Source organism: Helobdella robusta (assembly GCF_000326865.2).
Source record: "Helobdella robusta unplaced genomic scaffold HELROscaffold_20, whole genome shotgun sequence".
Lineage (NCBI taxonomy): Eukaryota > Metazoa > Annelida > Clitellata > Rhynchobdellida > Glossiphoniidae > Helobdella > Helobdella robusta.
The window spans coordinates 2228067-2254729 of NW_008704084.1; the positions used below are offsets into that span (position 1 = coordinate 2228067).

The 26663-nt window shown below is 32.1% G+C and overlaps 4 protein-coding genes across 4 annotated transcripts; all 4 read left to right on the forward strand.

Moving 5' to 3' along the window:
* Positions 1 to 531: 531 nt before the first annotated feature.
* On the forward strand, positions 532 to 2007 carry HELRODRAFT_77620 (hypothetical protein; the record flags this gene model as incomplete). Its single annotated transcript, XM_009018097.1, has 7 exons — positions 532 to 669; positions 779 to 927; positions 994 to 1097; positions 1197 to 1352; positions 1476 to 1580; positions 1643 to 1737; positions 1801 to 2007. Coding segments are annotated over 7 exons (954 nt in total), but the record flags the coding sequence as incomplete, so codon positions are not given.
* A 5610-nt stretch (positions 2008 to 7617) lies between these two features.
* Positions 7618 to 12842, forward strand: HELRODRAFT_171375 (hypothetical protein; the record flags this gene model as incomplete). The annotated part of the gene is made up of 5 exons (XM_009018098.1): positions 7618 to 7664; positions 7851 to 7918; positions 8355 to 8458; positions 12244 to 12570; positions 12699 to 12842. 5 exons carry the CDS (start codon positions 7618 to 7620, stop codon positions 12840 to 12842), a joined length of 690 nt encoding a protein of 229 aa, XP_009016346.1.
* Positions 12843 to 16716: 3874 nt separating this feature from the next.
* On the forward strand, positions 16717 to 18006 carry HELRODRAFT_171376 (hypothetical protein; the record flags this gene model as incomplete). The annotated part of the gene is made up of 3 exons (XM_009018099.1): positions 16717 to 16725; positions 17641 to 17790; positions 17842 to 18006. The coding sequence occupies 3 exons, from the start codon at positions 16717 to 16719 to the stop codon at positions 18004 to 18006; spliced, it is 324 nt and encodes a 107-aa protein (XP_009016347.1).
* A 1592-nt stretch (positions 18007 to 19598) lies between these two features.
* Positions 19599 to 25067, forward strand: HELRODRAFT_185502 (hypothetical protein). The gene is made up of 13 exons (XM_009018100.1): positions 19599 to 19620; positions 19779 to 19965; positions 20364 to 20451; positions 21276 to 21453; positions 21874 to 21988; positions 22154 to 22314; positions 22409 to 22498; positions 22734 to 22824; positions 22892 to 22992; positions 23079 to 23240; positions 23781 to 23968; positions 24391 to 24478; positions 24677 to 25067. Exons 2-13 carry the CDS (start codon positions 19848 to 19850, stop codon positions 24851 to 24853), a joined length of 1557 nt encoding a protein of 518 aa, XP_009016348.1. The 5' UTR covers positions 19599 to 19620; positions 19779 to 19847; the 3' UTR covers positions 24854 to 25067.
* The last annotated feature ends 1596 nt before the right edge of the window (positions 25068 to 26663 follow it).

The window sequence follows — 26663 nt, forward strand, 5'->3', positions numbered from 1 at the left end:
TTATAATAATTATACTTATTTGAAACAGTATAATTAATAATATTAATTTAATATATATACAGAATAATAAATCACAAAAAATATAACATCCGCGTTTAAGATCATTATAAAACACTGTTTCAGGTCATTACAATTTACAGAATTAGCTTATTTAATATTTAATTTAATAAAAATGAAATAAGCGAGCTTGATACAATTTGATTTTTATAGAGATAAGTAGGCCATCTCATCGTAATAATTGAATTGAATTTTCCTAATCACCTAATAGAGATGTCTGATTTAAGCGACTGTGAAAGCATTGATTACCAGATCAGAAGTTTTTACAATCCATCCCCTCCTGAAGGTTATTTATATTCAAATCAATTATATCTATTCTATTAAATCTATCTATCTAATAATGATTTCGTTATTTAGAAAAAAACAGCTATGTTACATTAACATTTTTTATAATGTCAATTTTATTAAGATATGACATTACGTAATCATGTTTACTGACTGACAAACTGTAAGTGAAGAAATATTAAATTAACAGATGGACCATATTTAGAAATTATTGAAGAACCACAATCAAAAGGTTTCAGATTTAGATATGCTTGTGAGGGCAAGTCTCATGGAGGTCTACAAGGGGTGAACCACAGAAAGGATAAGAAAACAGTTCCCACTGTCAAGGTTCAACTAAATTATTTTATAATATGTTAAGAATTAAAATTTTATAAAATAAATTAATTGTTTTATTCAATTATCTATTTTGGAAGTGTAATTAAAAGTAACATTACAGATTAACAGATACAGTGGTATGGCTAGACTGGAAGTTACTTTGGTGACAGATGAAAAAATTCCCAGACATCATGCTCATGAATTAATTGGGAAAAATTGTGAAAATGGAAAATGTGTTGTGAATGTGAAAGGAGATAATCCAATTATTGGGTACTAAAAGAAACAAAACAAAATTATCACAAAAATATTCATTATTAATTCATTTTAAAATCTAAGGTTTCCAAATCTGGGAATCAAGCACATTACAAAGAAAAATTTAGTAAACGTTTTAATAGATAAACTGAGAGAATCGCTCAAAATTGAAAAGTTTTGCTATGGCAGTTATTATGGAAACGTGAATGATTTAGTACTTACTGGTAAATATAAATTTTATAAAAAAAAATTTTTTTATATTTATTAATTACTTTGCATTTTACAAGATTTTGAAGAAGAAGATATAAAAAAGAAAGCGGAAGAACAATCAAAAAGTCTTCAAATGAGTGTTGTTAGATTGAAATTTCAAGCGTATCTTATTAATGACGCAGGATTTACAACATTGCTGCCACCCGTTTATTCTGCTCAAATTTATGATAGCAGTAAGTATCAATTATTATATTTGTCTTATTTATATATTGCGTTTTGTTAATCACGAAACAAATGAAACATGATTTTACGTTTCGAAATTGGAAATAAATTTATTTAGTAATAAAATCATTTAGAAGCGCCTCGAGCTTCCCTTCTGAAAATATGTAGGATGGATCGAGTTAGCGGTTGCAGTGCTGGAAATGACGAAGTTTTTCTACTTTGCGATAAAGTTCAAAAAGGTTTACTTTTTTCGTTCAATTGTTGCAATTTTGTTAACATACAAATATGAACATTATGAAAGATGATATAAGTGTGAGGTTTTTCGAGCAAGACGAAGAAGGCAATGTTACATGGGAAGATTATGGTGTGTTCTCGCCGCAAGATGTTCACAGACAGGTTCTTTTTTATACGAGAGAAATAGTTGAAAAAATAACTTTTTATCTTTAAAACGAACAACAGTATGCAATTGTGTTTCGGACACCATCATACCCAGACAATAAAATAAAGAACTCACAAAGTGTTTTTGTCCAACTTAAAAGATTATCAGATGGAGAAGTGAGTGATCCCAAAACGTTCACCTTCTTCCCTAAGTTACAAGGTTTGTTGTCAGAAATTGATATGCTGCTTTTAATTGTATTTTTAACAAAATTTACGCACTTGCTTTGAAATAGTAAAATTTAACAATGTATAATGATTGCTGCATTTAAAATTTTGTTGTCTGGAATCGCCGTGTCGTATTTTTATTATATATCTTGTTGACGTCACGGAATTTTTTCCGAAATGAGAACATATCGCAAAATTTTTTTCACCGAAATTTACATTATAGCAAATGTTCATTAAAGCTAGCTTATTCAGATGAAGTTTGCTATTAATTTTTCTTATGCAACTTTTAAGTTGTGTGAAAGTGTAAATTTATCGTCAGTGTTGATTCTTATATCACTCTAAAAAAATTTGAAAAACCATTCTTTCTATTAAAATATATTTTTTTGTCGTTTAAACGTATTGTTTAAATTTATTATTTATTACTTGAATTTATTATTTAATTCTTGCATCGTCAACTGGAAAATTTACCTGCCGCATTAATTTTGAAGTTTGTTCGCCAGAGCATTTCAGTAAAAAACACCACATTTTCAAATTTTACGTTATTTTGTAAAATTTTACTAGAGCGAGGCTAGTGAATTCTATTATTCAATAAAATTAAAAGAGATTTGATTGATTATTTAAATCTTACAAAATTTTTGTATACTGGAAAACAATTCCCATCGCCGTTTGTCCTTTCCGTTAGCCGTCACTTTTTCTTAAAACGCTTGTTAACAAAAAAAGGCTGTACTATTCATACCACATGTCCCCATCACACATATTTTATATGTAAGTGCAAGCACCGCGCATTTTGGGCAGACGGTGTTTGAACAAGGTCAGTTTCTGCGCGATACACGACATTTCTACTATTTGAGCAAACTCGCCGACAAAGTTAAAATCAACCTTTCTCATTTTTGAGGTTTTATCTTTCCAAAAACCTATCAAGTACGCTCATGCTTTCATTATATTTAAGAAAAAGATTACTATATTTGGCTGCTGAATTAATTGTAGATGGCTATATAACGACGCAATTGCTCAATTCCTATTAGAATTATATGTAGGTCTGTATGTATGCCTGTCATGTCAGTTTTTCATGACGAAATATTATTAGTGCAAATCTACTTCCAAGACAGGATGTAATGTTATTAAACTATTTTTTCCAAATGAACAGACATTACGATGGAGTTGCATAGGAAAAAAAGAAGGCATTTGAGTAGTGCAAGCAATTCATTTCATGGTATTTTTATCCATTATATTTCCATAATATATCTGTAGTAATTTTTCAACTGGTTTCTTCTAATATTTTTTTGCTCTCTATATTAAATGACTGATGAAACATATTAAAAAAGTAAATTAGTGACATTAAAAACGAATAAACAAAAAAATGTTTGAAAAAAATAAATAGATGAACGAATTTTTAATTGACTGATTGATTAATGTATTAAACAAATTAGTGTTTAATGTTTTAATTTAGTATAATGACTACCTAATCGAAACAACTCCAAAAAGGTCCTAAAATAGAACAAATTAGTGTTTAATGTTTTAATTTAGTATAATGACTACCTAATCGAAACAACTCCAAAAAGGTCCTAAAATAGAACCAAATTTACTGGCAAACTCTTGTACTTTTGACTCTGAACAACTTTCTCCATTGTGTCTGACAAATGAATTTCAAAGCATTTCATACAAGTTGCAAGAGGCATACCAGGACTTCGCTCATACACACAATCAGCAGCAATGTTACTCTTTTGCAAAGGCGGCTGGAGACTTTCATCATTTACAACAATTTAATCAGAACCACCACCTACCACAACAGCAGCAACAACAACAGCAGCAGCAACAACAACACCTGGGACCGCAACAAGATCTGCATCATTATCAACAACAAAATAAGAAACCCTACTTACAAAAAACTACAAACAACCAACAGATACCATTGTCTGTTACAGAAAATTATTTGGATTTTGAAAATTTGAATTGGAGCAACACTGATTCGTTCTTATTGGGTAGAGGATTGGCAAATTCGACATTATCATCATCCGCGTTAACCACAATGACGTCATCTTCATCGTCTCCAGGAATTGTAGCAATCGTACCATCGTCAATTCAAGCATCAGTGCAAACAAGTTCAAGTTCAACGTTTCTCTCGTTACAAACATCACAACCAACATCATCATCTGCGTCATCTACATCACTTTCATCGACGACTGATACATTTTCATCATTTTCGTCATCGCTGTTATCATGTGCCTCACAACCATCACCACTGATGACAACTAATAGTACTGCCACACCCAACCAACCAGCCTCGCCAACAACATGCCCCGATGTTTCCAGCTCTCTCATCAAGTGTTATAGTCTGAAGCAAGATGACAACAAAACACAAAATTCACAAATATCCAAAAAATCCAGAGGTATTTCGCTTGTCAGTTTTTGTTCATAGACATCCGTTTTTCCGTTATTTATATTATTATAGTCAACATTCGAGTACAAGAACTAAATACAGTATGATCAATTGATAACAACAACACTAATAAAACGAAGTTAATAAAAAATTAAGTTACTTATATTAGCTACGTTATGTAAATAATTTTTACTGCATTGCAATTCTTACGGAGCAATCTTTCCGTTGTTTTTTATATGATATTACAAGATATAAAAAATATAAAATATATATAAATATAATATAAAAAATATCCAACTCCGACCTGCTCCGACACTCCGATTCGGTCTTTCTTTCGTTTACATCCTCCAAGACTATTTTACCGGCGATGTTTGCACACTTATTTTTGGTTCTTGCAGCAAACTATTTGCCGAAGCACTTCATACCATTTTTTAAATTTTTGAAAGATTTCCGCAGATGTCGTTTTTCTGAAGTTAAAAATTTCTGTTTCACGTTTGAAAATTCTTAATTATTGGGTTCAATAGATGAAAGCAATTTTGTTAAGGTTGCATAATGAAGAACAATTGATTTTTCATGATCACATCTCATTGGTCTTCGGTTGGCTAATCACTGTTTAAGTTAGCAAGTTTTGCATTGCTATGAGCTGGACTGTTATAAGCAAAAGTTTATTCACACATCTTAAAGTTCATTTATCGTTGTTTGCTTATGGTAATATGTCTGGGAATATTAGTAAACTATCCAACATTTCAACTCTTTCTACATTATTTTCCCAGTGGCTAAGTTGAGTTTTTAAATTGTTTTTCAAGCTCCTCCGTCAAAGTTAAATCATTTCTGTCTCCCTTTTTTGTGGTCAGATTTCTGCATCGTTCTCCAATTTTTCTCCTTTCTTTTTTACTCGGTTGAATTATTTTAACTTTCCGTATTTTTTTGTGCATGGCATATTTACTCAGCTTGTAATGTCGTAACTTACTTGATGTTTGTACTCGAAGTAATTAATTTCTTATCATCAGCATGTTTATAATGTCGCTATTTCTTATCACGATTTAATATTTTTTATTATTGTATTTTTTAGATGAATTAAAATTTAAAAATAATTTTGTCAACTCAAAACTTTGATCAATGCGTAAATATTTTTCTTTCGTTGAGGTGTGTTAATTAAGTGCCTGCAGCTGTACTCGTGTACTGAAGACGTAAGGTTTCTCATTTGGCCTCTCAAGTCACTCATTAACGAGCAGAATTTTGATGGAGACAAGTCAGTCCTGCTCTCTTCTGTCCAATAATTATAATTGTTAACATAAAATTACATCCAATAAATTCTTAAAAGATTATTTGCGTTATTTTTCATTTGTTAATAAGCGCTAGGATATATAATAATTATAAAAATGTACTACAGCAAAGCAAATGTTAGATTATTGTGAAATTATTAAACTTTCATTTTACAATGTGGTTTTTTAGTGTAAATACTTTGTCGAGTGTAAATGTATTAAATATCTAATCTAAAAGCAGCTTCAACACATGATTTTTACATATAACTCAACAGTTATATTTTAAAATAATTTTTAAAAATAAATTATGCAAATTTTTTAAACCAATCAGTTCTCTCCATCTTTCTGTATTGCACGAGAAAACACTTGCCACCCTAAACTTACTTTCTATGCTCAAGCACATCTCCCTCAAACAAGCCATTGTCAATCAGAAAAATTTCCTTTTTCAAGTTTGCACCTATTTTCATTTAATGCCTATCATCAATCCATTTAACGATAGTTCGATTGTATTTAATGTATTGTTTTGAAATTGTTTTGAAAATATTGCTACAAAAATTCGTTGTAAACTTATTTTTATAATTTAAAATAAAATCAGACCCCACTTTTCCTGGCGGTCGTCACCAACCAAATTGACCAACTGCAGTTGCTACTAACAAACGGCGCTAAGCTGAACGAGTCAACCAGCGGCAAGGGAGACAACATAATTCAAGTTGCAACTAAGATGAACCATGACGAATGCCTCAACATTCTTCTCAATCAACCTGCATCGAACGAGATCATCAACCAATTCAATTATTCAGGTTAATTATTTTTCACGGTGCTGTTTTTGCGACAAATTAGCTTTATAAATTTGAAATGTTATCAATTTAAAAATGTTGATAAACAGGATAGCGTATGTATTATTTTGTAACCACTCAGGTAAGACGGCACTGCACATAGCATCTTCAAACGGATATTACGAATGCATGAAACTTCTACTGCAGTATGGGGCTGACGTCAACATTCGAGATCAGCTGACAGGTTGGACACTTAATTAACGGTCGTATTATTTATTTGATTCCCTTCGAGTCTTTGTACTTAAGATCTACAGTAATGGTGTTTCACGATTTCAGATTGTGACATTTCATAAGAAAGTTGAATCTTCCACCAAATATTTAGCAAGAAACTTTTAGTTGAAATTTTCAAAATTTTTCAATAGAAATCTACTCTATCTTTAACTCGGGAGATACATTCTCAAAATTTAAGCTTCGTATAATAAAAATGGGAATGTGTTTTGCAAGATAGAAAACTGCACAACATCATACAATTCCGTAAATGTAAATTTAAAAAAATATTAAAAGCCATTTCATAAATATCTTTATTTAACATTTTATTTTGTTGCATTAGGTAGAGCGAAATTTTCGTCAATAGGATTATAATAACGGCGGTTCTAAATGAAAAATAAAAAGTGTGCGCTTGCTAACTTCATATAACAAGAAGTGAAATATTGTAAGATAACATTCAGTGGCGGATCTAAACAACTTTGACGTGGGGCCAAACTTTTGAGAATTTTTAAATTTTGACGGGGAGAAGCAAGAATGTAACAAATTTTCAAAAAATTATTGTAATATGGCTACAATATTAGGCTGGCAACCTTTTTTTACTTTTAAGACAATTATTGCTCACAACGCCCTCGGCCCCGTCCTATATCCGCCACTGATAACATTGGATGGACTCAAAATTTGGAACATCCTTGTATTAGCCAGATAAACTTTTGATGAAATTATGTTGAGATGAAATTTACGCGTATGAGCAATTTAAAAAAAGGCAACCCGTCTGACGGCGATTCAAACACACTCGTCTACTGAGCCACTTAAAACCCTGCTATGTTATATTACGCTATGTTACGTTGTTGTGTTATATGTCACGCTTTAAGGAGGCACATTCTAAAACTTTGGTATTGTCATCATTTTACTTAGTACGTGCCTCTCTATCTCAAATCAAATATTTCTAAAACAATGCTGATATTAATGGTTTGAACGAACAATCATGTTCGTCAACAACATTTTTTTGTGTTGTTGGTGTTTTGCTGTGAGGTTAGCTCTTCCATCAATCATAACATGTCTCAAAATAAAAATTTAACGTTGTTCTATGATAATAAGATAGGTGAAAATCACTTTAAAATATTTTTCTTTTTTTAAAAAGCCATTTATTATTGTATCTATGCGATTTTATTTGTAATAAAAATATTAATTTCTGCCAAATGATTGTTGGAACTCCAGGGAAAACAGCTCTGATGTTGGCAGTGGAAAACAATCACTTGTCGATGACAGCATCGCTGTTACTAGAGGTTTGTCACAAGCTGAATTGTTCTAAAATTAAGTTTCAAACCTTTATTAAAAAGCTGTAATTAAAAATGTTTTCCATGACAATACCTTTTGTAAAATTTAAATTTTGAGATAAACGTAAAATGGCTCAGACAGTTAAGTGCCATGTCTTGCGCTGCTTTTACGAGATGACATGGTGTACGTCATGTGTACACCGAAGTTTAATTTATAAGTGGAGAATAACATGTGAGCAGCTCTGCCATTGACACAGCTGGATTATAAAGAATAAAAAATGACCAAACTTTTTAACTTTGACATTCAAACTGTGAGATTTTCACTGGTAAGGAAAGCAAATTATCTTTGAGATTGATTATGGAACATTTTTAAATTAATTCTTTCTTTCTTGAAAGTGAATAAGAAAAAATTAATACAATTTCTGTTAAATTTTTTGTTACGTAGATCGTTTAATTGATATAATATTGAAAGACATTAAAAGAAGAGAAATAAACCAAGCAACGTTCTCGACTTGTTTATTATCCACCGGATCAACAGAAAAGGAAAAAGTGAAGTTACATACAAAGCAAAGAACATTTGGTCCAAAGAAAAATAAATGTATATTATAAATCATAATGTTTTAATATAAAACATAAAACTTAACACCTTCTCATTTTATTTAAAACATTAGATGATCTTAACCTAAATGTTCTGAAGACCCATCGCACACATCAGATTCTTTAGTCTTGGTCCTACCATTGGTTTTGTCAGAGCATCAGCAACTTGAAGTTCTGTCGCAACTCGATCAACTGAAACTTCTTCTTCTGCAACTTTTTCTCTGACAAAGAAATGTCTAATGTGGATGTGCTTTGTTCTTCTGTGAAGTTCTGGATTGTGTGCTAAACGAATTGCTGCTTCATTGTCGACAAAAATTTCTGGCTTTTTCTTCAGATCTACAATGTCGTTCAACAATCGTTTGAGCCATATCACTTCACGAGCTGCTTCACTTGCGGCAACGATTTCTGCTTCAGTAGTTGAAATCGCAACTGAGGGTTGACGTTGGCTAAACCAACTGATCACGCTTCTTCCAAACATACAGATTACACCTGATGTCGATCTTCCACTAGATTTATCTCCTCCATGATCTGCATCACTGTAGGCTATAAGTGTATTGTTTTGACCAGACTTGTAAACAATACCGACATCAGCTGTGCCTTGCAAATATCTGAAAATTTGCTTGACTTGTGCTACATTGGACTTGCTGGGTTTCTCCAAACTTCTGGATGCTACTCCAACTGCATATGCAATATCTGGTCTTGTTCCCGTCATCAAGTACATCAATGCACCAACTGCTGATATCTAAGGAAATTTCACTTCCTTGTGTTCATTTTTGTTTTCATCGAACTCCTCAGATTTTGAAATCGGAGTTGTACAGGATTTACACTGACTCATCCCAAATTTTTCAAGAATCATTCTTGTATACGATGACTGACTGACTTTAATATTTCCCTTCTCATCTTGATTAATCTCTAATCCAAGGAAATATGTTGCAGGTTTAGATGTTATCTTGAACTCTGACTTTAATTCTTTTTCAAATATTTTTAGTTCTTCTTTATCGGTTCCTGCAACTAGTCCATCATCAACATACAGTGCAAGTATGAGTTTCTTTCCTCCCTGTATTCTAATAAACAAACAAATATCTGCATCGCTTTGTTTGAAATGTCTCTTTTTCAAGAATTCAGCAAAGCGTTTGTTCCAACATCTTGGAGCTTGTTTAAGTCCATAGAGACTTTGCTTGAGTTTACAGACTCTTCCTGAATTATCTTTAAAACCTTCAGGTTGCTCCATGTAAATATCTTCATCTAGTTTGCTGTATAGAAAAGCTGTTGACACATCAAACTGCATGAGTGACATCTTTTCATTTGCAGCAACACTTTATAGTGTTTTTATAGTTGAACTTCTGACTACAGGACTATAGGTTTCTTCATAGTCAATTCTCTTTTTCTGAGAAAAACCTTTTACCATTAGCCTGGCTTTAAAACGTTCAACAGAACCATCTGGATTGTGTTTTACCTTGTAGACCCATTTGCATGGTATTGCCTTATGACCTTTTGGAAGACTTACCAAATCCCACGTTTGATTTTCCTTTAATGACTGCATTTCACTGTTCATGGCTTTAAACCATTCATCTTTTTCATCACTTTGAATGGCATCTTTGTAGCTCACTGGTTCAAGTACTTCACATAATGCAGACATAACGAAAGAATCATAATGAGATGGCTTTTTGATATTATTCCTGTCACGTAAAACCATACCTTTGGTCTTTTGATTACAACAGTCAGATTGATCTTCTTCATCAGATGAAACTGAACTACGGTTGTGAACATCTTCATCAGTTGAAATATTTTCTTTAATCAAAGTTTCTTTATTTTCATCTTTGATTTCAACATCAATCGAAACTGTATCATCTGAACAACTTTCTTCTTGCAAAATCACTGAATTTGGTTTGACAACCTTCTCATCAAAAATAACATCTCTTGATCGATGCATTTTAACACGTTTCTTATTCTGATGTCCCATTCTTTCATGGTATAACTGCAATGCATCTTGATCATTGACAAAGTTAACTTCGACTTCAGAATTCAACGGTCTAACTGTTTTTGCAACAAGTTTGAACAGACCTCCATTGTTGTTTCTTATTCCAACAACATTTATCACATTGTCAATAAGTAGATGACAACTTCTTGAGGTTGAAACAAAAGAGCTATTTTTGTTCTTATCTTGAGTTGCAAGTACTGAGAACAAATTTCTTTTTACTTTTGGCACATACAAGACATCTGTAAGTTTAACAGTTTGCCATTTATTATTCACTTTCACTTGAAGATGAATAATTCCTTTTCCAAAAGCTTCTACAGTATCACCATTTGCAACATATAATTTACTCGGTTGAGAAAATTTTTCAAAACTTTGAAATATGTCTCTTCGGAAAGTCAGCGCCATTGTCAAAAAACCATTCATCAGTGTACGCTGACTCATCAATTGCAAAAACACTTGATTCCATAACAACTAGTGACTTATTGTCATCGCGTAGATTGTTATTTCTTGGTTTTGCTGGTCTACCATCAGAATGCCATTTTTCACAATTTCTTACAATGTTACCTGGCAATTTGCAATAATGACATATCAGTCGCTTTGATTTGCTGACAAATTTATCTTGTTTTTGACCATTCATGTTTAGTGATGATGACCTTTTAGTTGTTGCTTTGACAAATAATACTTTATTACATTCTGTTTTGCCTTCCAAAGATCTCTCATAGATACACAGTTGATCTGTGAGTGTTTCGACTGTTCTTTCAGTCTTGTTCAACAATCTCCAACTTGCAGCAAATGAAAAATATTTTTCTGGCAAAGTTTCAATTATTTGGCTCATCAGCAACAAGTCACTGTTTTCATCTTTTCCTAACTCAACCTTCAAATCTTTCCAAAAATTCTTGAGTTTTGTAACATGAGTGACAACATTGTCGCTTTCATCCATTTTATAACTGAAGAACTTCATGCATAAGCTGTATGCTTTATCTTCATTAACTTCATCATACAATCTGTGAAGTTCTAACCAAACATCTCTGGCATTACTGAATGAACGAACTTTTTCATACGTTTCATTGGTCATGTTTATTGAATCTGTTCAAAGCAGTTTGATATTTTGCTATCTCATCTTTATTTGAGTCATCGTTTAATTCATCTGGAATTTTTAATTTGCCACTTACTACGTTCATTGCATCAGGAATGCCGCGTACTATTATACAAACTCTCGACTTCCAGTTCAACCAATTACTTTTGCCTTCTAGGTGTTTGATCTGCACTTTTGTTAGATCCATTTCTTCCTTGTCTTTCAATTTGACCTTTTAATTAGAAGCAAAATATCGACTTTCAGAGAATGAAGAAGCACGTGTTTTTTCTTCACTTCAGTCTTCACAAACACAAAGGAATCTCCGATATTTCTTTATTCTAAATTTTCTTCGTCAAAAAATTAATCAATTAATTAAGAAAAACGTTATCTGGGTCCCATAACCTGTTAAATTTCTTGTTACGTAGATCGTTTAATTAATTGATATAATATTGAAAGACATTAAAAGAAGAGAAATAAACCAAGCAACGTTCTCGACTTGTTTATTATTCACCGGATCAACAGAAAAGGAAAAAAGTGAAGTTACATACAAAGCAAAGAACATTTGGTCCAAAGAAAAATAAATGTATATTACAAATCATAATGTTTTAATATAAAACATAAAACTTAACAATTTCAACTAAATTTGTTACATACAAATGTTAAATATTATTTTTAATTTAACAGAAAAACATCGACGTGGATGCTCAGTCGTTTCAAGGAAATACCGCACTACATATCGCTACGGCGTCAAAAAATTTAAAAATAATTGCATTGCTCGTAGCCGCCGGTTCAGACTGCAACATAAAAAATTCAGACGTTAAACACGATTCCAGTGATTACAAAAGTAGTGACGACAGTGAAAGTTGCAGTGAATGGATAAATGCCGACGTCGACTTGTCCAGCGTCATGTATCGCAAATGTCGTCTTAATGAAACTGATAGTTCCAGCGAGGATGAAAATGATACGAACAAAGGCATGACAGCCAGAGATTATTCTTTCGGAGATGAAAAGGTTAGCATGTGTGTTCTACAATGAATTTATTTTTAAAATGCTTGTGCTTAGAAAGCAACACTGAACTGATGGCTAAGATCATAAAAAAACCAAATGTATAGTTAAATGGATCGTTACTGTTGATGCAGATTTTGATGTTGTTGGACGGGAAGACTTATGATGAAGTTGTGAAGGAGAGAGTCGCAGACGTGCAAACTGGTACAGCTTTGGATTCCCACCAGAAACTACTATTGAGCATAAATTTTGACTCCGGACTAGGATCGTTATCATAACGTGATAATTTTTTAAAGTTCTACGTTTATCACTTTTTATTTTTCCTTTTACTTCGTTTGTATGTAACTATATAAGTGGTTATCATATGCAACAAGGGTGTTTGGTCGTAACTACGGAAGTTTTTGGAAAAATTTATAAAAATATTATTTTAGAATAGAATATAAATTTATATTCCATGTAAAAAAAATGGTCCGGACGCGTGTTTCCAGTAAATTTTATAGTTGGATAGAGCAACAGGAGTAGGTGTAAAATACCATGGTTGAGACAGCTATAATTTTACTTGCTAGCTGTAGCTGAAGAGGTGAATCGAGGTTGTAGGGTCACTGAAATAACTAAAAATAATAAAAATATACCAATACTATAACATTCCTTTATATCGTAAAAATAATTCTAACGTGAAAACTGACGAAGTTCAATCGTCGACTTCGGTTTTGAGTCGACAGCAAATTTTACGATTTAACCGTCAATGAAGCTTTCTGGCTGGAGTTTGTCGGTATCTGTTAAACCATCAACTACCCGAAAAGTAAGAGGACCATGAAAATGTTGATGTATTTAGCGAACAAATAATATAATGCAGTTACCATAACGCATAGGTGTATATTATTTATAATGATATCTCAAATGACAAAATTATAAATGAATCGTCATTATCATATATAATTCATTAATTATTTTGTTATTTGTTCATTTATAAATATTTGTTTACCGTGTGTAATATTATTAATACTGTTAATGCTTTCCCTATTGCATTTATACGGTGTATGTATTTTTCTATTATATACTCTGTTCTGACATTATATTTGCTTGGGATTTTTTTTTGTTATATTTCTTTTATATAAAGTTTTTTGAAAGATTCGTTCAGTTTTTTTATCAGTTTCTAACTCTATGTCGGAATTGGATAAAAAAATTTCCGACTTCGGGTAAAACCCTTCAAATTTTGCTTTGTAATTTTACTTAAATACCCAAACTAAATGAAAGATACTTTTAAAAAACATTTAAAGTAAGTTAATGTAATTGATTTTCTTAGTAAAATTAGGTACTGTTATATATATGTTTAAAAACTTTAAGATAGTTATGTGGTTTTATTCACATTATTAGTATCTATTTTCAGTATTTAAAATGATCATGTCTTCGCAGACAGTATGTTCCCGAATATCTTGTTCGATTGATTTGGCAACGTACGCACATACCAGGACTTTGGTTGCTCAGTACAAGAGCTGGTAATACAAATAAATTCGACATTAACGTTGGTGTACACCAGGGTTCGATACTTAGTGCCCCGCTATTCATCACGGCGATGGAAGAAATAACCAGGCCTGGAACTAAGAGGGATCAAAGGGGGCAAGCGCCCCGGGCAGCAAATCTCAGGGGCGGCAAATTTTGAGAAGTTTAAAAAAATTTAAAATGTTATTCACATTTGTCCAAATTCGGATCAAAGTAAATTTGATTTTTTTTATTACTTCTTTTATATTCTATTTATATCGTTATATATATATATACATAATACAAACGCAAATATTAAAAACGGAATCTTTATCTTATTTGTAATCTTTTTTTTAATTGAGTTTTGCAGACACGCCATTTTGAATTAAATTCACGCCGCGAAAATATTTTGTTAGTTTATTTTTATTCGTTTTCGTGTTTGAAAATAATATGGATGGCAGAAAAAGACTCAGTAGAGCCGAATACAGAAAAATTGCTAAAGAAAAACGAAAAAAGAAAGAGATACGATGTCACTAGCGCCAAAATTAGAAACGTTATTTAGCAAATCTAATGTTTGTAATAAAAATAAGGTAAAAAAATAAGGTAAACAATTTTATTATTTAATTAATTTAATATTTATTGAAAAATGGAACATTATGGACAATGTGAATTAATTATGTTTCCATCTGACTAAACTAATTTTTTTTTATTTCATTAATTTGGTATTTAATAATAAATTTTAAGTTCAATGCATAAGTGATGAATAAATAAAATATAAAAAAGTTAAATTTAAGAATTTTTAAAACTTTTAATATAATATTTTAAAATTTAACTTTTAAAGTTTATTCCATAATTTTAATATTTTTGGACTTTTAAATGAAACGAAAGCTAATAAAAATAAGAGCGCAGAACATTTTTTTGGTTTGAACCTCAATCCTTCCAGTGAAGTAAATAAAGCTGTTAAAGAAATATTATCTCAATCAAAACTAACTTTTAGTAAGTTTTATTTAAATCGTTATAAATTTTTATTAATAATTCTTAATTAAAAAATAACTTATATAATGTTTATTTTGTTTATAATGCTGATTTTTAATATTTTAGATGACATGGCAGCTAAAGAAGAGAGCGAGGAAAATGTTTTTTGGTTCAACCTCAACCCTACAAATAAAATTGTAGAAGAATTGCTATTTCAATCAGACCCCACAACTAGTCTTCAGAAGACATCTAAGTTCCCTTTTAATTTCAGTGATCCTGGTTCGTGGCCACAAAATTTTTCTGATTCAGAAAGGTGTTTCATAACAAAAATGAGATTTGAAAATTTGGCTGAACCAAATTTAATTAACAGTAGCAGAGAAGGATGCAATTTAACCAAAGATTGTTTTTATAAAGATCTCAAAAATGGACAAAAAATAAAAAAATCATAGTTAGCCTATAGTGAAAATAATATAGCTTTTTATCGTATTCCCTGCAAGCTGTTTCCACACTTAGCTTCAAATCAAATATCTTCTTTAGCTAAAGAAAAAGGACTTACCAATTTTCAAAAACTCAGTGAAAAGTTGCTTGAACATGAAATTTATCTAACCACAAACTTTGCTTTTGCTCTTGGAAAACTTTAGAATCTTGTTTAGTTTAGTAAATGGAAGTATTGATGCAGAACTCAGATCCGTCAAGAACAGTTGCACTGGAAAGCGGTATTGCTCTGTATTATAGATGCTGTTCTATTCTTGGCAAAACAGAGGAGTCTATTTCGAGGAACTAAAGAAAACTAATTTCAGTGACGTATCTAGTGGAAAGTTCTTGAACACAGTTGAACTTATTTCTCGTTATAATGTCCCTCTTCAACAACACTTTGAGCGGCATAAAAAATGACAAATATCATATTTTTCACATAAAATACAAGATGAGGTTTTACAAATTATTGCTAATAATATAAAGCAAAGAATAATACAAGACATTTTGGATGCAAAATATTTTTCCTTAATATTTGACTGCACTCCAGATATTCACATCTCATAACATACAAAAGTGAACCATCAGCCACGCAAATTGATTTCTTCGTTTCAATATCTAGGGGATGTTCTTGATTGTACTGGAACAGCTGAAGCTGCCGTTCGAGCACGCATGCGTGCAGCCTAGAATAAATGGCATCTTCTTGCCTCTATATTGATGCGGCGGGACATCCCACTACCACTACTATCAAGACATGACAAATGACAATCAAACTAGAACAACAACTTCAACAAACCGATATGAAAATGCTCCGATGGATGCAACGAATTAGTCTGAAGGACCACATCAAATCTATCGAAATCCTGCGCCTTGCTGGTTTAGATGATATAAAGGACGAATGCCGGCAACACCGTCTGCGGTGGTTTGGTCATGTCAGACGAAGTGGAAACAGTGCCATAACTTTTCTTGCAGATGTTGAAGTACCTGGCACACGTCCCAAAGGCCGTCCAAAGAAGTCCAGGTCGCAAACAATTGAGCATGACATGAAAGCTCTAAATTTAAATTAAATGGATACAACTGATTGTCTAATTTGGCACAAAAAATTGATGGCAAAGAAAACAACGTCCTATCTCGTCCTATCTCGGGGGAAATGGGTTTCTGGACGTTAAACGAAGGTTGATTGAAGATTTATTGACTCCAGATATCAGTCACAGTGAACAAATGACTCAGGTAGTTCGTTATGTCAAAAAAGATACAATTTGTCTATTTTGGCGCAAAAAATTGATGGCAAAAAAAACAACGTCCTATCTCGGGGGAACTGGGTCTCTGGACGTTAAACGAAGATTGATTGAAGATTGATTGACTCAGGTAGTTCGTTACGTCAAAAAAGATACAACGGAAATAAAAGAAAGTTTTATTGATTTTTTCCCAGTTCGTCACAAAACAGGTGAAGGTCTCAATCAAGAAATTTAAAAAAATTAGACATAGATGGACTTAACTTGGAGAATTGTAGGGGTCAATCCTATGACAACGGGGCAAATATGGCGGGAAAATATAAAGGAGTACAGTACAAATTATTGCCGAAAAACAAACTGGCATATTTTGTTCCGTGTGCTGCACACTCTCAATTTGGTTGGTGCTAATGCAGCCGGTGCTATTATCAAGGCTAAAAACTTTTTCGGAACTTTGAACATTTTGTATTTAACAGTTTCAACTTCACGCTGGGAAGTTCTCAAAAAATGGGCCGATAACATTAAAGCCTGAAAGCAAAACAAGATGGTCTGCAAGATTAGATGCAGTCGAAGTTGTATATTAACATTATAGTAAAGTGATGTAGGCTCTAGAAGATCTTAGAAGTCATGATCTCTTAACTCCTCAAACTGTGAGTGAGGCAGGCTCCCTTTTGAAAAATATTAAAAAACTTGAATTCATTGTGATGGTTAGCTTTTGGCGTGCATTGTTAGAAAAGATTAACTACGTAAACGAATTTTTACAAGAAAGAGATTTAACGGTAGATTTGGCTGCCCGAAACCTCAAAGGTCTTTTAACATTCATGAAGTCTTGCAGAGAGTTTGCACCATCTGAGGCCATTGCTGATGGTAAATTGTTAGCAAAAAATGAATAATCTAACATCTGAATTTTCAGAAATGGGACCAAGAAAGAAAAAAAACGCCTGATGAGTTGCGTAATAGTGAAGCTCCTGCAAGTGTTGAAAATGTGTACCAAGTGGCTATGTTAGAAATCATTGACCGGATGATTACAGAACTTAGTGACAGATTTAAAGCTTTGAATAATGTAAACAGCATGTTTGGATTTTTGAGTGGTGTTTAAATTGAAAAAATGAAGATAGCAGATCTAAAAATTAAAGCAGAAGAATTGGCAAATATATACTCACCTGGTCTCAACATTGAAAAATTCAACTTTGAAATAGAAAGTTTTAAGCATCAAGCTTTGACAGTTGACAAAAGTTTGAAAAAGCCACATAAAAAAAATGTTAACTCTCATTTATAAAAATAAATTAGAAGAAGGCTACCGTAACATCACAACTGCGTTGAGAATGTTTTTCACATTGCCTGTGACAGTGTCATCTGGAGAACGAAGTTCCAGCAAACTCAAAACCAACAAAAACTACATGAGAAGTACAATGGGGCAGGAGAGACTTTCCAATCTAAGCATAATTTTAATCGAACACAAACGAGCAAATAAATTCGAAAAAGAAACATGAAATTCTAATGAAAAATTTTAACAACGAAAAATTTAAAAAATTTTTAAACGATAGTTGTCAAGGCGGCAAAAACAAAAATTCCTATATAGGGATGACTACTACAACACTGTCACGTAGACTCACTATGCACAAAAGAGACGGTGCAATAAAAAACCATCTAGAAACTTTCCACAACACCCCAATAACTAGAAACCTTCTAGATAAAAACACAAAAATTTTATACAACAATCAACAGCACTACAACCTAAGAATCGCAGAAGCCATTTTCAGCGAATCTGAAAAACCTTCCATCAACATCCAACAACGAATCACAACAACACTTCCAACTCGAAGAATGAACAGCAATAACGTTAATGGTTAATCGGATCAACCGGCAATCTAACAATAATGATAATAACAATAATGATAACAACAACAACACCATCAACAACAACAGCAACAACGAGAACAACAACGACAACAATAATAAAAATAATTATAATAATAATATTAATAAAGACAATAATAATAAAAATAATAATAATAACAATAATTAATTAATTTCGTGCCTCACAATTTTGACGCTGTTTTTGCCGCCTGGACAACTATTGTTTAAAAAATTTTTAAATTTTTCGTTGTTAAAATTTTCATTAGAATTTCATGTTTCTTTTTCGAATTTATTTGTATATATTTTTAATAATATAAAAACTATAACAATTCTATTTAATAAATAATGCACTGACGATGACGGTTTAACGTCGAAATAGTAAAATCTATCTGCAATAACTTTGATAAAATGTTTGTTAATAAAAAAATAAAGTTTCAATTTTAAATTTAATTAAATTAAACAGACTCAATTTTGTTTGTAAAAATTTACTAAGGCAAATTGAAAAACTCGAATATAAGACATAAGTTGATAAACACTAAAAAATCGGTGGAATTATTAAATAATAATGATTAATTATTATTTATAACTTTTCTCTAACTTTGTATATAACAAAGTCAGAGAAAGAAAATTGGGATTTTTTGGAAACATTTGTAGAATGAGAGATTGCCTACTAATGAGGAAAAGAGATTGAAAAAAAGTTGGTAGACCTGCAAAGAAATGGATAGATGACATTACTGAATGGACTAGTGTTGGTATTCTGAATTCAATAAAACTGGCCAAAGATAGTGATGGTTTTGGAAAGAAAAAAGGAAAAAATAAATGTGAAAAACATGCTTAGATGTACACCATCGGCCTCGACGGTCCCCCGATGGACAAAGGAGGATCATTGATTGATTGAACTAATATTGTACTATACTATAAACTATATATATAGTTCTTTTTGATTGTTTACATTCACAAATTTCGAAAAACCCGATGTAGCCGCGGTCCGTCTACCTGCCGCTGCTATCTTTTTATTTTATTTATTCGAAAGGTTGAAGTTTTAATTAATCAATTAATTGATCAATTAATTAATATTTAAGACATTTAAAACGATTTAAACTACTATTATTAAGACGCGTTGTTATTTATTTTTTTAATTATTTGATTAATTTGTTTATTTCATTTATTATTAATAATAATAACTACCAGATCAGCTTATGAAACTTTTATTTTCAACCGAGTTACAGTTATGTCATACTGTTTTTAGCAGCAAAAAAAATGTCCAGTGAAGTTTTGGATGTGGTAGTGATCGGGGCTGGGCTGTCCGGTGTCGCCGCTGCCCATGAACTTTTCCACAAAAATGCGAAATTGAGATTTGTTATACTGGAAGCAAAAGGTATTGTTTGTTTATGAATACTATATAGTATAGTCTAGAAAGAATTTTATTTTACTGTACTGTGTATAAAGCATTATAAATTATAATTATTTATAGGTTGTACTCTAACTCTAGCAACCTAAATGTTTCACTACAGTCTTTTTAAGCTTTAAGGAGTTTAATTTGATTTTTTTGATTGAACTTTTTTTTCATTACACTGGTAGAATATTCCATGCATTATAATATATTATTCATAACTTATTACTATTATATTACCAAAATAACCTTTTTAGTAATTTGATTGGCCTGTTAATCAATCATCTAATAAACTAAACTGCACGACACAATTTTTATGATAAAATATAGATATAATACATGGCATTTTTATTAACATTCATTTCAAAATTATTGTTTTCAAGAAAGGATTGGAGGAAGAACACTTGGGACCAAGTTGAGGACCAGCAGTGGAGAAGATTTCTGGGATCTTGGTGGGCAGTGGATTGGCAGGTGATGCAAGTTGTTGTGACTTGATGTTGTTGTTTATTTTTTTATTTTTACTTGTTGGTTGTTGTTGGCTAATGCTGCTTTTTGTCGAATACAATTATTGATCAATTTATGCTGTTAATATTGTTCAGAATTTCATCTTAATTGTTAAACTTTGATACAAAGTACAAAAGTTTGCAGCCTCTATATTTTACCATAGTTTCTTGTATGGGATATCACATACATTTTATATGAGGTACCACAATTTGAGATTTGAGTATGATGGCAAAGAATTGCATTATATTTATTTATAAGGTACTCCGAGAAAAATTTGATTTGTTGAAGATAATAGAGGAGGGGATGAGGATAATTAAGATAATTGCTATCATAAAAATGAGGCAGGCTATGCATCTGAATCACTTGTTCACCTTCTTAATGTGATTCGTTAATGAACCAGACACCAGACCAGTTTTGACTTGACAGATAGATACTTAATTGATGAATTTTTATTCATTTGTGCTAGTTTCTGAAATGTCAGATAAAGTGAAAACAAAAACTTGAGGCATTTATATTTTGATCAAATATTAAGCAGCTGGTTTTTCTTAATCATTGAAATTAGTTAATTCTGATATTTAAACTTTACTTTTGCTATTTAATTGTAAAAATGCAAACTTTTGAATGAACTAGTTTGAAAAAGATTTTTTTGCTTATAAAATTCAAAAAATTTTTGTGTTGGCTAGAACATACCTTGGATATGACGTACCAACTTTCTCGGTCTGCAAGAGTACATTCTAACAAAGTTCTACAGTATTTTTAGTTTTTAATTTTTTTTATTCTCGTTTTCCCAGATGTCAACCACACATATACAGTCTGGTTGAGAAATTACAATTGAAAATGTATGAACAAAGTTGTAGCGGTAAGAAGCTGGTGCAGTTGGACAGTGCAGGGTCCATTATGCAGTACACCTCGGACATTCCACCCATCTCTCTCCTTGCTCTCCTTGAACTTCATTGCTTCATATGGAAGGTCAGCACTCTATCCTTATCATTCCGTGTGACTGTGACGTCTGTTAAATAAAGTTGTTCTAATGATATGAAAAGTGAAGAGAAATATTAAATATTAGTTCAATCTGCAAGTTTTTATTTTTTAAATTTAATTTTATAAATTTTTTTTATTAAGTTTGTTCAGAACTTATCAACTAAATTGTGGTGTAACTTTTATTAATCATTAACCATCATAGAAACTCTATTGCATTTTACCTTTTTTATATAACTTGATTTAGTATTTTATTTTTAAAAAACACTTCAACTAATTGTTAAATCTGACTGACATGTTTGTAATTTCTGAACTCAAGATTTCAAAAACATTACTTTTTTAATTGTTTGCATCATTAGTTTTTTGCTATAATTCCATAAATTTGGTCAAGATGAAATTTATTTGTTCCAGGTTTCCTATTTCATTAAGAAGATGGACTCTAAAGTCTTCATGTCCAGTGGTTTGGTGGCAAAACTTGATGGCATGACTGTTGAGCAGTTCAAGCGGTCATATTTCTGGACTCAAGGTGGGCTCTACTTCACTTTAGCAAAATAATCACAAACGACATTTTAATAGTATACGACGAATGATACAAGATATATGCATCTGTTCATTGTAATAAAATAAACAAAAATAAACAGAAAATTTGAAATCTTTTCGAGATAATTTGAAACCTACATTAATTATTAAGGTGCAAAAAATGCTCTAGACTCTTGTTGCAGATGTATATTTGGAAGCGATCCTGTCCACATGTCCATGCTTTATTTCCTTATGTACGCACACAGGTCTAACAATTTTGAAGCACTCCTGAGTTGCAAGAAAAATTTTGGAGCACAGGAACTGAAAATTAATGTTACTAATTTTTTGTATCCACAATTATGCAATGTTTCAAAGAATGAGTTTGACTTTATTAATTTGGAGTTATAACATTGAATGCATATTGTAGGGTGGAGCATGGCAGATATGTCACGAGCTGATGAAACAAATTCCCGGTGACACACTGAATACCTCATCCCCCGTAGTGTCCATTGATCAAGTATCAACACCTTCATTTCATGCACCATGCATTCATTCATACATGCATACCTGAATATATACATCTACATGCATTCATGCGTTGAATGTATTGTGTGTGTTTGTGATAGAGAAAGAGGGAGAGAAAGAGAGTAAGGGCAGATCCGTTTTATTTAATATTTTTTAATATTTTTGAATTGATTTTTTTACATTCATTTCTTAGCTAACTAGTTGTTGACTGATGAAAATGTTGACAGAAGCAAGACAAGCATGTGCATGTGAGAGTTCTGAATGGAACTGTTTTTGTTTGCCAATATGTTATCCTCGCCATACCTCCAAATGAAATATGTAAGGCTTGTCTGTTCTGCGCATTTTCACTTTAAAAACTTTCTTCTTGTATTTTAATTTTTTCAAGGTAAAATATCATTCAATCCTTGCTTGCCATTGCAAAAGTTTAATGTACTTCAACGAATGCCTGTCGGTTGCTTAACAAAGATTATTGTAACTTACGCTGAGGTGAGTTTTATAGAAATATATTATCGTATTTTGTTAGGTATGTTTGTGATTTCTTATCTTGAATTAATTGAAACTGGTGCATGCAGGCCTTCTGGCAGAAGAATGGTTTCTCGGGTGAAGTGTTGACATCAGGAGCCAATGGCGCTCACCCACTGTGTGTTGTGTTCGATGCCACATCGGCAAACAAAAATCCCGCCCTCGTTGCCTTCGTTGGTGGCACGCAACAAATCAAATTCTCTTCTGTCCAGGTACTCTCTTTATAATGTCAATAAAATTTATGATGCTGTTATGATCATGAACATCATCACAACAAATGAAATCATTTGTTGTGATGATGTTAACGAGTATGCCTGTCTGATTGGCGCTATATTTAATTAGTTCTTTACACGATTGATTCCTTACTTGACTGGTTTCGGGTTTATTGCAGTTAGTTCAAAACACAATGCTTGGACTTGCTTACATCCTAACGTATATATATAAAAATTTATTAGTGTCGCTAGCAAAAACAGCTGATTAATCTATAGAATATTATGTTTCAACAGTGTTACGTTACGTAGGTTCGAGTTCGTTGTTTAAACTTGATACCTTTTACAATTATTAACGTAATATTGCAAGCTACTCAATTTAAAACGATTATGCTGTACGAGTGCGTGGTTCTCCGAATGCCTCTCTTAACGTTGAACGGAACTTTTAGTGCAAATTATATTTCTTCAGAAAATTTTTAATTATTGACTTTCGGAATTTTGTTTTATTTGATTTCCTTCCATTTAAAATTTTCAATATTAAAGGAGAGCAGTCGCAAGAGTTTGGTGCTTGAAACATTGGCTTCGTTTTTTGGAGCCGAGGCACTTCATCCTTTAGACTATATGGAGAAAAACTGGAACGAGGAAGCTTATAATGGTGGCTGTCCTGTCAATGTGGCCACACCGGGAGTCTGCACAACTCTTCACACTGCGCTCTCCAGACCATTCTACAGGTGGGAATCGAATTTTTGCTGAATTATTGCCATTTTTAACAAAAAAGTTTTTCTGGGGATGTGGGAACTTTTCTTTTTGTAGAAAAAACATGAAATGTTTAATGGATCGTGCTCATCTATTATAACCGACCTAGCAACAAATGTCCAATATAAAATCCAAAAAATCTTCGAAAGAATGCTTAATCAAAGTTAATGTTGAATAAACACCAATCACTGTCCTCGCTTTAAATTCACTCTTTTTTTCTACTTTTCAATAAGTCTTTAAAATAAGTGTAATAAATTAATAAACTAATAATAAAATATATAATCGTTCTTTATTTTTAATATTTGATGAATTTTTCGCTTTGTAGCGAAAATTCAGGCATATTTTTTCATGGACGAGTTTCTAATTTTTTAAATAACTTTACAAAAACAATTTTTAGAGTATTTTTTGCGGGAACTGAAAGTGCATCAAGATGGTGTGGTTTCCTGAATGGAGCTGTACAGGCAGGACACAGAGCAGCCCATGAGGTCCGTACTGTACTTTGTTACTCTATAGATTTAGCTTATGTTTTAAATCGGCAACGCCATATATTTTCTGCTGATAAAAATCGATAATCGCAGTAAAGCTTGTTTGGGAAAATTAAAGTTCATTTCGCAACGTTGAAGCATCCTCGACAATTTATTTTTAAAATGCATAAAAATGGTTTAATTTGTATAAAAATTAAGGTGCTTTACAATGTTTCACCCGAATGCGTTACGGACAAGGATCTTGTCGATACTTGTTACGCCAACGAGGAGGCCCAGCCGACGAATGAGCTGCCGAATGCAACACCTTTCTGCAAACTCGCCATCATCACGTTCATTGCAGCATCTTTATTAGCATACAAACGATTTTTTACATAATTTTTTTCTGTCTTAATTTATTACTTTGTTTTATGTTATTTTATAAATGTTTATTATTTTATGCATGTTTATTATGTTTTAATCAGTATATTTTTTTGCTATTCTTAGTTTGTACGTATATCAAGTTTCGATAATATATATATACTAAATATGTATAAATAAATAAAATATGTTTAAGAAAAGGAAATTTTTATTTAAATCAATTTCAAAATTTCATTTTTCTCTTGAAATTGTATGCATTTTTTCCATATAAAAGATGATTCGTTGACGATGTTTAAATAAAGATATGGAAAATTCGGAATTGGGTGGAATTGACATAAGAAGGAGAACTGTCAAAGATCTCAGGTTTGCAGACGATATAGATCTTCTAGCTTCCAGTGGAGAAGGTCTACACAAGCTAATAGAACTAACACATGTTGGTGGAAAAGATTACGGGTTGCATCTCAACAAAGACAAAACGAAGGTGATGATTACGGGAAAGGCAGAAACAATGCGGATTTTCAGATAGAATCAGAAAAACTCGAACAAGTAGGCCAGTTTGGGTATCATGGCATTTTTATAACCTGTGACAAGAACTGCACAAAAGAAATTGACAGAAGGATAGCAATAGCCCTTGGAATGTTCACATCATTGAAGGGAATATGGAAAAGTGGAAATATATCTATAAAAACAAATTTGAGAACGATAGAATCTTGAGTTTTTCCGAGCTTGCTCTATGCATGTGAGACATGGGCAATAAAGAAAAGAGACAAAGACAGACTTAAGAAGTAAAGAACGAAACCATCATAAATCAACTTGGAAGACAAAAAAGTGTATATGACAAATTCAGAGAAAGAAAATTGGGATTTTTTGAACACATTTGTAGAATGAAAGAAGACAGATTGATTAAGATGGTACTAAAGAGGAAAAGAGATTGGAAGAAAATAGTTGGCAGACCTGCAAAGAAATGGATAGACGACATTAATGAATGGACTGGTGTTGGTATTCTGAATTCAATGAAACTGGCCAAAGATAGAAAAGGTTTTTGGAAAGAAAAAAGATAAGAAATGTAAAAAGCATGCTTAGATGTACACCATCGGCCGCGACGGTCCCCCGATAGACAAAAGAGGATCATTGATTGATGGAAAGACAACAATCGCTATTAAACTGGTTAGACCAGATTAAGATTTGCTTTTATGTGGAATCAGATATATAGGCCTTTGCGCTATAAAAAAAACATGCGAGACTTGCAAGGGGCGTTATTATGAATTTGAAAACCTTTAAAAGTTATTAAACAGAAAAGTTTTGACGTTTGGTTTACTGAGTATGTATAGAGTAGTAGTCGGATGACTCAAATTTGCTAGATGCGCGTCACTAACGTAGCGCTGTTCGCACAGTCGTTAGGATTGCTTTTGCACATTTTTTTTATAAATAAAGCAAATTTGCAAATGCGTCAACAGTTAAATCTGCTAATTTTCAACAATTTTGTCAAAGGTTTTAGGACATTGGTTATTTTCAAGCTCACTCATCACTGGAGTCCAACAGGCATGACGTTGTTGCTGTTGCACTTCCTTTATGTTGCCAACAAGCTGGACAATTGTCGTTCCTGAGAAATCACGTCAACATGCCCGATGGAAGTGATGGTCGCATCCAATTTTTATAATTTCATCAAGCAGTTTGAATTTAAGCGCGCATATCGGACACGTATCCAATCCTAGTTGACTGTTGGCGTAGGGCAGTATTATTTTCCTCGCTTTTCTATAGAGCAGCCACGATTTTTCTTGGCTTCTCGTAAAATGGTGCGTCGGCACAGGAAAGTATAATTTCCGTT